Source organism: Lampris incognitus, chromosome 16, assembly GCF_029633865.1.
Source record: "Lampris incognitus isolate fLamInc1 chromosome 16, fLamInc1.hap2, whole genome shotgun sequence".
Taxonomy (NCBI): Eukaryota; Metazoa; Chordata; class Actinopteri; order Lampriformes; family Lampridae; genus Lampris; species Lampris incognitus.
In genome coordinates this window covers 44,229,301-44,240,782 of record NC_079226.1, presented here as the reverse complement: position 1 = coordinate 44,240,782, position 11,482 = coordinate 44,229,301, and the positions used below count along the sequence as shown (strand labels likewise).

General features: G+C 49.3%; 1 protein-coding gene across 1 annotated transcript in view; it reads right to left on the bottom strand.

Moving 5' to 3' along the window:
• gabrb1 (gamma-aminobutyric acid type A receptor subunit beta1) overlaps positions 1-6,818 on the bottom strand; it is a 79,195-nt gene extending 72,377 nt beyond the window's left edge. Inside the window, exon 1 of the mRNA XM_056295535.1 lies at positions 6,601-6,818. Coding sequence (XP_056151510.1) covers positions 6,601-6,806 — 206 coding nt within the window. The 5' untranslated portion in view covers positions 6,807-6,818. The remainder of the gene's footprint in view (positions 1-6,600) is intronic.
• Between the last annotated feature and the right edge of the window lie 4,664 nt (positions 6,819-11,482).

The window sequence follows — 11,482 nt, the reverse complement described above, 5'->3', positions numbered from 1 at the left end:
CAGACCGGTGAGAAAACGACCACACCAGACCACCAAGGTGACGTGTTTGTGACGCGACTGTCCACAGACCGGTGAGAAACGACCACACCAGACCACCAAGGTGACGTGTTTTGTGACGCGACTGTCCACAGACCGGTGAGAAACGACCACACCAGACCACCAAGGTGACGTGTTTGTGACGCGACTGTCCACAGACCGGTGAGAAACGACCACACCAGACCACCAAGGTGACGTGTTTGTGACGCGACTGTCCACAGACCGGTGAGAAACGACCACACCAGACCACCAAGGTGACGTGTTTGTGACGCGACTGTCCACAGACCGGTGAGAAACGACCACACCAGACCACCAAGGTGACGTGTTTGTGACGCGACTGTCCACAGACCGGTGAGAAACGACCACACCAGACCACCAAGGTGACGTGTTTGTGACGCGACTGTCCACAGACCGGTGAGAAACGACCACACCAGACCACCAAGGTGACGTGTTTGTGACGCGACTGTCCACAGACCGGTGAGAAACGACCACACCAGACCACCAAGGTGACGTGTTTGTGACGCGACTGTCCACAGACCGGTGAGAAACGACCACACCAGACCACCAAGGTGACGTGTTTGTGACGCGACTGTCCACAGACCGGTGAGAAACGACCACACCAGACCACCAAGGTGACGTGTTTGTGACGCGACTGTCCACAGACCGGTGAGAAACGACCACACCAGACCACCAAGCTGACGTGTTTGTGACGCGACTGTCCACAGACCGGTGAGAAACGACCACACCAGACCACCAAGGTGACGTGTTTGTGACGCGACTGTCCACAGACCGGTGAGAAACGACCACACCAGACCACCAAGGTGACGTGTTTGTGACGCGACTGTCCACAGACCGGTGAGAAACGACCACACCAGACCACCAAGGTGACGTGTTTGTGACGCGACTGTCCACAGACCGGTGAGAAACGACCACACCAGACACCAAGGTGACGTGTTTGTGACGCGACTGTCCACAGACCGGTGAGAAACGACCACACCAGACCACCAAGGTGACGTGTTTGTGACGCGACTGTCCACAGACCGGTGAGAAACGACCACACCAGACCACCAAGGTGACGTGTTTGTGACGCGACTGTCCACAGACCGGTGAGAAACGACCACACCAGACCACCAAGGTGACGTGTTTGTGACGCGACTGTCCACAGACCGGTGAGAAACGACCACACCAGACCACCAAGGTGACGTGTTTGTGACGCGACTGTCCACAGACCGGTGAGAAACGACCACACCAGACCACCAAGGTGACGTGTTTGTGACGCGACTGTCCACAGACCGGTGAGAAACGACCACACCAGACCACCAAGGTGACGTGTTTGTGACGCGACTGTCCACAGACCGGTGAGAAACGACCACACCAGACCACCAAGGCTGACGTGTTTGTGACGCGACTGTCCACAGACCGGTGAGAAACGACCACACCAGACCACCAAGGTGACGTGTTTGTGACGCGACTGTCCACAGACCGGTGAGAAACGACCACACCAGACCACCAAGCTGACGTGTTTGTGACGCGACTGTCCACAGACCGGTGAGAAACGACCACACCAGACCACCAAGCTGACGTGTTTGTGACGCGACTGTCCACAGACCGGTGAGAAACGACCACACCAGACCACCAAGGTGACGTGTTTGTGACGCGACTGTCCACAGACCGGTGAGAAACGACCACACCAGACCACCAAGCTGACGTGTTTGTGACGCGACTGTCCACAGACCGGTGAGAAACGACCACACCAGACCACCAAGCTGACGTGTTTGTGACGCGACTGTCCACAGACCGGTGAGAAACGACCACACCAGACCACCAAGGTGACGTGTTTGTGACGCGACTGTCCACAGACCGGTGAGAAACGACCACACCAGACCACCAAGGTGACGTGTTTGTGACGCGACTGTCCACAGACCGGTGAGAAACGACCACACCAGACCACCAAGCTGACGTGTTTGTGACGCGACTGTCCACAGACCGGTGAGAAACGACCACACCAGACCACCAAGGTGACGTGTTTGTGACGCGACTGTCCACAGACCGGTGAGAAACGACCACACCAGACCACCAAGGTGACGTGTTTGTGACGCGACTGTCCACAGACCGGTGAGAAACGACCACACCAGACCACCAAGGTGACGTGTTTGTGACGCGACTGTCCACAGACCGGTGAGAAACGACCACACCAGACCACCAAGGTGACGTGTTTGTGACGCGACTGTCCACAGACCGGTGAGAAACGACCACACCAGACCACCAAGGTGACGTGTTTGTGACGCGACTGTCCACAGACCGGTGAGAAACGACCACACCAGACCACCAAGGTGACGTGTTTGTGACGCGACTGTCCACAGACCGGTGAGAAACGACCACACCAGACCACCAAGGTGACGTGTTTGTGACGCGACTGTCCACAGACCGGTGAGAAACGACCACACCAGACCACCAAGCTGACGTGTTTGTGACGCGACTGTCCACAGACCGGTGAGAAACGACCACACCAGACCACCAAGGTGACGTGTTTGTGACGCGACTGTCCACAGACCGGTGAGAAACGACCACACCAGACCACCAAGGTGACGTGTTTGTGACGCGACTGTCCACAGACCGGTGAGAAACGACCACACCAGACCACCAAGGTAACGTGTTTGTGACGCGACTGTCCACAGACCGGTGAGAAACGACCACACCAGACCACCAAGGTGACGTGTTTGTGACGCGACTGTCCACAGACCGGTGAGAAACGACCACACCAGACCACCAAGCTGACGTGTTTGTGACGCGACTGTCCACAGACCGGTGAGAAACGACCACACCAGACCACCAAGGTGACGTGTTTGTGACGCGACTGTCCACAGACCGGTGAGAAACGACCACACCAGACCACCAAGCTGACGTGTTTGTGACGCGACTGTCCACAGACCGGTGAGAAACGACCACACCAGACCACCAAGGTGACGTGTTTGTGACGCGACTGTCCACAGACCGGTGAGAAACGACCACACCAGACCACCAAGGTGACGTGTTTGTGACGCGACTGTCCACAGACCGGTGAGAAACGACCACACCAGACCACCAAGGTAACGTGTTTGTGACGCGACTGTCCACAGACCGGTGAGAAACGACCACACCAGACCACCAAGCTGACGTGTTTGTGACGCGACTGTCCACAGACCGGTGAGAAACGACCACACCAGACCACCAAGGTGACGTGTTTGTGACGCGACTGTCCACAGACCGGTGAGAAACGACCACACCAGACCACCAAGGTGACGTGTTTGTGACGCGACTGTCCACAGACTGGTGAGAAACGACCACACCAGACCACCAAGGTAACGTGTTTGTGACGCGACTGTCCACAGACCGGTGAGAAACGACCACACCAGACCACCAAGGTGACGTGTTTGTGACGCGACTGTCCACAGACCGGTGAGAAACGACCACACCAGACCACCAAGGTGACGTGTTTGTGACGCGACTCTCCACAGACCGGTGAGAAACGACCACACCAGACCACCAAGGTGACGTGTTTGTGGCGCGACTGTCCACAGACCGGTGAGAAACGACCACACCAGACCACCAAGCTGACGTGTTTGTGACGCGACTGTCCACAGACCGGTGAGAAACGACCACACCAGACCACCAAGGTGACGTGTTTGTGACGCGACTGTCCACAGACCGGTGAGAAACGACCACACCAGACCACCAAGGTGACGTGTTTGTGACGCGACTGTCCACAGACCGGTGAGAAACGACCACACCAGACCACCAAGGTGACGTGTTTGTGACGCGACTGTCCACAGACCGGTGAGAAAACGACCACACCAGACCACCAAGGTAACGTGTTTGTGACGCGACTGTCCACAGACCGGTGAGAAACGACCACACCAGACCACCAAGGTGACGTGTTTGTGACGCGACTGTCCACAGACCGGTGAGAAACGACCACACCAGACCACCAAGGTGACGTGTTTGTGACGCGACTGTCCACAGACCGGTGAGAAACGACCACACCAGACCACCAAGGTGACGTGTTTGTGACGCGACTGTCCACAGACCGGTGAGAAACGACCACACCAGACCACCAAAAAAGGGTAGAGGCTAGTTCCCATCGATGCCGAGAACGGTCAACTGAGCATGCGCAAGTACTCGTTGCCTCCGTTGTGTGGGTAGGTTAAGGTTAGGGTTAGGGCGGGGTTAGGGTTATAAAGTTAGCTAATCAGACGCAGAGTAGGGGCGGGGCTTCCTAGAATCCCAGCGCCTGGGTGCTACGCGGGGCGTGTGGAGGCGCGGTAGAGGCATTTCGCGCATGCTCAGTTGACCGTTCTCTACTCCATTTCCGTTCTCTGCGTCGATGGGAACTAGCCTCTACCGTAAGAAAAGCCATATGGTTAAAGAAGTAAAGGATAGAGGACTAAAAGTTAGTGATTTTGATTGCCTTAATGGAACTTTAAAAATAAATTGGCTAAAATCTTGGATCAAAGATAGTAACTCCTCCTGGTACTGTATTCCAAATCACTTATTCAGTAAAACTGGAGGATTGAAATGTCTACTCAGATCTGATGATGATATTGATAAACTTCCTGTTTCATTATCAGAGTTCCATAAACAGATCCTGTTGTATTGGAGAATGTTATATGTACATAACTTTTCATCCCACACCACTGGACTTTGGAATAATAGATATATATTGTATCGGAACAAGTCTTTATTCTTTAAAGATTGGTATGAGGAAAATATATGGTCGATAGTTGATCTGATGGATCCTAGTGGTAATTTATTAAATTATGAACAATTCCAGACTAAACATACTTTCAAGCCTTCCAAATCAGACTTTACTAAATTACATAAAGCACTCCCCAAAGCATTTGTATCTCTGATAACAAATATAATGACTCACCAACCTATACAGCCACGATTGGCCCCACTGTCAATTCAAGGGTTTTTAATCTTGGACAAAAAATGTGATAATCATTTTATTAGAAACTGTCTCACTGAAAACTTATTCCCTGAAAGACAAAACAAAAATGACATTTTACACAAATTTGATAAAAACTCAATTATTAAATTGAGAACAATGTATCTAACATTTCCTATCCCTCCCAAAGTGAAGGAAACACACTTCAGAATTATGAATAACATATTATATCCCTCCAAAGAACTACTTAGATCACGGTTTGGTTTTGACGATAGTATATGTTCATTTTGTGAAAATGACATAGAAACTAGGGACCATGTATTTTTCTCATGTGGTGTGGTACTTGTGTTCTGGCTTGACATACACAAATGGATAAAGCAAAGGGTTTTGTCCTTTCCAACTTGGATTTCTAGAGACAATATAACATTTGGTAGGATTTTGCAAAACAAAAACGATGAACTCTGTTGTAATGTAATCCTCTGCTTAGCCAAATTCTTTATTCATAAAAATAGATACTTTAAGTCGTCCCCCAAATGTGTTGTTTTTTTAAATGAATTTAGATTATACTTGAAATCTTTAAAACTAATGGCCGATACAAAAGCTCTAAAGATTTATGAGGTGTTAAGACATTTTCCCACTGAATCAGAAGACTGATATCCTTATTAATTCCCCCTTGTATGATGGACTATGTTTTATCATTTTCAATTAGTGTATGTCATGTATTTAATTTATTATTGTTTGTACCCTTATTTTCAAAATACATCACCGTATATTGGTCATGTGACCTTCAACCTCTGTGTACTTCCTGATATACTGTATAGAAATGTTTACATACTGTTCCCTTTGGATATATCCATGTATTTTTGGATGGAATGTATATTTGCCATGTTTGTTTTATAATGAACTTTCTTCAAGAATCTGTACACGGATATGAACAATGTTCAATAAAAATATATAAAAGCTAGCCTCTACCGTGAGAAAAGACCACGCCAGACCAACAAGGTGACGTGTTTGTGACGCGACTGTCCACAGACCGGTGAGGTCTCTTCAGAGGAGCTTCGTGCACGTGTGCCGGAAGTGCGTGATTTTTTTTCGTACCCGTTTTCCAGGAACTCTGCCTCTGATTGGCTAGTACTCGTTGCCTCCGTTGGTTACGGTCAGGGTTAGCCAATCAGAGATAAAGTAGGGGCGGGTTTCCCCGGAATCCATGTGGGAAAAATAATAACGCGTGCGGCGTTGCTATGACGACAGCGTGACGGAGGCGCGCTCTCGCGGAAAACGGGTACGAAAAAAAAAATCCCGCCCTGGAAGTGGACGTGGGGCTTTCTCAGTCAGCCCGGGGTCTTGTGGAAAGATCACTAAAAGGCTCATGGCCTCGGCAGGGCGTCACAGCCCTCAGTGAGTTCTTACACGCAACATTTTGTTACCCACAATGCTCTCTGGGTGCTTTCAAACGGGGGGGGGGGGTTCGGATGTATTTGGCCCAGCAGCAGGTAAGCCTGGGGAAATACCGTAGGCTCGCCAGATCTCAAGTTACAAACCTGATACACACTCAAACACAACACTTCAACACATGGAGACAAAAATATTAGGGAAAAAAAACATCTTTCTTATAACAAAATGAAAGCAGGTCTCACCTGAGACCGTAGAGCACGGTTCCATCGGGGTGCAGTCGGATCATGCGGTTCTTGACCGTCACCCCATGAACGAAGGACTTCTTGTCATTAATGAAGTAAGTGTCCGGGACCCACAGCTGGTCCGCCACCCTGTTGTCCAGAGTCAGGTTGAGAGGAATACCCGTGTAGGACAGCCGCTTGTCTCTCCATGACTGCTGGAAGTACATGGTGATGGTGTAGTCCTGCGGGAAAGGCAGCCAGAGCAGAGGGGAGGGGGGGGGGGAGGGGGAGGAAGGTCAGCTGCAGAACGTGAGCTTCAACATGAATCACAAATCACGCTTTGTTCCTGTGACTCATGGCTAACTCGTGCCCTGTGCAACTTCCCGTGTGTGGGCATGTGTGCGTAATTTTGCGTCAATCTTAGTCCAAGGGCACACAGGGGTGGGGAGTCTTATCCAGACAGGGCCGATGTGGATGAAGGTTTTTGTTCCGACCAAGCAGTTACTACACACCTGTGTCTCCTAGTCAAGTTCCCCAGCAAAGACTCTACTGGTTGATTAGTGGGATCAGGTGTGTAACTGCTTGGCTGGAGCAAAAACCTGCACCCACATCGGCCCTGTCTGGATAAGACTGCCCACCCCTGCTAAAGATGCTGTTTTCTGAACTTAGAGTGTTCCAGCTGTTACGTCATTTGTCTACCTGTTTCGACATCATATCCACATCACTAATGAGTGTTCATCAAAAATATCATTGTGTAAATATGTTGTGAGAGCACCAATAGTCTTCTCTACAATATAGTCAAAATATCGATATGGAGGTATTTGGTCAAAAATATTGTGATAAGTGATTTTGTTCATATGGCCCAGCCATAGTGGGAGTGTATACAGGTATGTATCCCTCCGTGAAGTTGCCACCCCATGTGGTCAGAACATGGATACAAATATTATCATTCGTTAGTGCTGCGTTTGTGTTGATTTGTGCCGCAAAAACTATTGTTGGTGCTGCAATGGTTTTTGGGATACTAAGCATTATAATGTAGCAAATTCGGGATGCAGCCCGTAAGACCGCCGCCACAGCCAAGACGCGAACCCGTGTCCCCCGCTCCGCAAGCGACAACGCTAATCAGTCGACTAAAGGGTCCGACTCGTTGGTCAAGGACCAACGTGTCTGCTTATCCATGCACGTTACATTACCCCCCTCCTTGGGGAAGCGCGTCCCCCTGCTTCAGCATATCCGCCTCCTCACGCCTCTGGGCGCACGCGCTTCCGATGACCTCACGGTCTCACCATCCCGCTTCTGACACCAATGTAGCGAATTCGGGGGGCAGTCCGGGAGGCCGTCACCACAGCCGGGACGCGAACCCGTATTTCCCACTCCGCAAGCGACAACGTTAACCAGTCGACTAAAGGGTCCGACCCGTTGGTCAAGGACCAACGTGTCTGCTTATCCATGCACGCTACAATATTTTATAGGCGGCGACGTCACTCTGCACCCATTACCGTCCAAATCTTTGAAAACTGGTCTCATTCGTTTGTGCTCGGTTTGTGCTGGAACGTTGTTCGAGCTGTTAAGCATGATATTTTATGGGCTGTGACGTTAGCCTGCACCCCATTTGTAGCATAGCCCTCCGAAAGATGGTCTGACACTTCAACTGAGGATTTTAGGTTTATTGGAAATCCCAAAACCAACGTAAGAGCTCGTTCCTCTTCGGGGGCAGCTAATACGTCAAACGTTTCGTGCTTTCGTTTCATCGTTTCTCTTTTCTCTCGCTCGCGATAGGAACTAGGTAAGTATCAGCGGGCAGTTTTCAAAATAAATGCCCCTCTAGTCAAAACAGGAAATAAGACACTATAAGCTTAAATCAGGTAACGGAAATGACTTTTCAAAGGGGCTATCTCTTCTTTAGAGCTAAATCATGACTTGGGTTATTTACACCATTATCGTCCAAATCGTTCAAAACTGGTCTTGTTTGTTTGTGCCTGTTTGTGGCGTTAAAATAAACATTTGTGCTCTTTTAGTATTTCAGAAATAAAACATTTTGCCAAAGCAATGACGCCACCCTGCACCCCATTGCTGTCCAAATTCTCCCTACCCAGTGTCGTTCGTTTTTGCTCGGTTCATGCCCCTTTGTACATTTGTGCGCTTTTAGTTCTTCACATAGTACATGTCAAGAACAATACTTTTAAACGTGTGACTTCTTTTTGCTGGTCATTCTTGTCGAAATACTTTAAACCTGGTCTCATTGTTTGCACTATGTCAATGCCGTTTGTGGAGACTTGTAACTTGTCAGGCATGCCTGCCCTCCTTTCTCAGCCAGGACTCAGTACCAGCAACATGTAGAAACTCTATCAAATCACCTCTCTCAGCCAGGACTCAGGACCAGCAACATGTAGAAACTATCATATCACCTCTCCCAGCCAGGACTCAGGACCAGCAACATGTAGAAACTCTATCAAATCACCTCTCTCAGCCAGGATTCAGGACCAGCAACATGTAGAAACTCTATCAAATCACCTCTCTCAGCCAGGACTCAGGACCAGCAACATGTAGAAACTCTATCAAATCACCTCTCTCAGCCAGGACTCAGGACCAGCAACATGTAGAAACTATCAAATCACTTCTCTCAGCCAGGACTCAGGACCAGCAACATGTAGAAACTATCAAATCGCCTCTCTCAGCCAGGACTCAAGAACAGCAACATGTAGAAACTATCAAATCGCCTCTCTCAGCCAGGACTCAGGACCAACAACATGTAGAAACTATCAAATCACCTCTCTCAGCCAGGACTCAAGACCAGCAACATGTAGAAACTCTATCAAATCACCTCTCCCAGCCAGGACTCAGGACCAGCAACATGTAGAAACTATCAAATCACCTCTCTCAGCCAGGACTCAGGACCAGCAACATGTAGAAACTATCAAATCACCTCTCTCAGCCAGGACTCAGGACCAGCAACATGTAGAAACTCTATCAAATCACCACTCTCAGCCAGGACTCAGGACCAGCAACATGTAGAAACTATCAAATCACCTCTCTCAGCCAGGACTCAAGACCAGCAACATGTAGAAACTATCAAATCACCTCTCTCTGCCAGGACTCAGGACCAGCAACATGTAGAAACTCTATCAAATCGCCTCTCTCAGCCAGGACTCAGGACCAGCAACATGTAGAAACTATCAAATCACCTCTCTCGGCCAGGACTCAGGACCAGCAACATGTAGAAACTCTATCAAATCACCTCTCCCAGCCAGGACTCAGGACCAGCAACATGTAGAAACTATCAAATCACCTCTCTCAGCCAGGACTCAGGACCAGCAACATGTAGAAACTATCAAATCACCTCTCTCAGCCAGGACTCAGGACCAGCAACAAGTAGAAACTATCAAATCACCTCTCACAGCCAGGACTCGGGACCAGCAAAATGTAGAAACTCTATCAAATCACCTCTCTCAGCCAGGACTCAGGACCAGCAACATGTAGAAACTGTCAAATCACCTCTCTCAGCCAGGACTCAGGACTAGCAACATGTAGAAACTATCAAATCACTTCTCTCAGCCAGGACTCAGGACCAGCAACATGTAGAAACTCTATCAAATCACCTCTCTCAGCCAGGACTCAGGACCAGCAACATGTAGAAACTATCAAATCACCTCTCTCGGCCAGGACTCAGGACCAGCAACATGTAGAAACTCTATCAAATCACCTCTCCCAGCCAGGACTCAGGACCAGCAACATGTAGAAACTATCAAATCACCTCTCTCAGCCAGGACTCAGGACCAGCAACATGTAGAAACTATCAAATCACCTCTCTCAGCCAGGACTCAGGACCAGCAACAAGTAGAAACTATCAAATCACCTCTCTCAGCCAGGACTCAGGACCAGCAACATGTAGAAACTATCAAATCACCTCTCTCAGCCAGGACTCAGGACCAGCAATATGTAGAAACTATCAAATCGCCTCTCTCAGCCAGGACTCAGGACCAGCAACATGTAGAAACTATCAAATCGCCTCTCTCAGCCAGGACTCAAGAACAGCAACATGTAGAAACTATCAAATCGCCTCTCTCAGCCAGGACTCAGGACCAGCAACATGTAGAAACTATCAAATCACCTCTCTCATCCAGGACTCAGGACCAGCAACATGTAGAAACTATCAAATCACCTCTCTCAGCCAGGACTCGGGACCAGCAAAATGTAGAAACTCTATCAAATCACCTCTCTCAGCCAGGACTCAGGACCAGCAACATGTAGAAACTATCAAATCACTTCTCTCAGCCAGGACTCAGGACCAGCAACATGTAGAAATTATCAAATCGCCTCTCTCAGCCAGGACTCAAGAACAGCAACATGTAGAAACTATCAAATCGCCTCTCTCAGCCAGGACTCAGGACCAGCAACATGTAGAAACTATCAAATCACATCTCTCAGCCAGGACTCAAGACCAGCAACATGTAGAAACTCTATCAAATCACCTCTCCCAGCCAGGACTCAGGACCAGCAACATGTAGAAACTATCAAATCACCTCTCTCAGCCAGGACTCAGGACCAGCAACATGTAGAAACTATCAAATCACCTATCTCGGCCAGGACTCAGGACCAGCAACATGTAGAAACTATCAAATCACCTCTCCCAGCCAGGACTCAGGACCAGCAACATGTAGAAACTATCAAATCACCTCTCTCAGCCAGGACTCAGGACCAGCAACATGTAGAAACTATCAAATCACCTCTCTCAGCCAGGACTCAGGACCAGCAACAAGTAGAAACTATCAAATCACCTCTCTCAGCCAGGACTCGGGACCAGCAAAATGTAGAAACTCTATCAAATCACCTCTCTCAGCCAGGACTCAGGACCAGCAACATGTAGAAACTATCAAATCACCTCTCTCAGCCAGGACTCAGG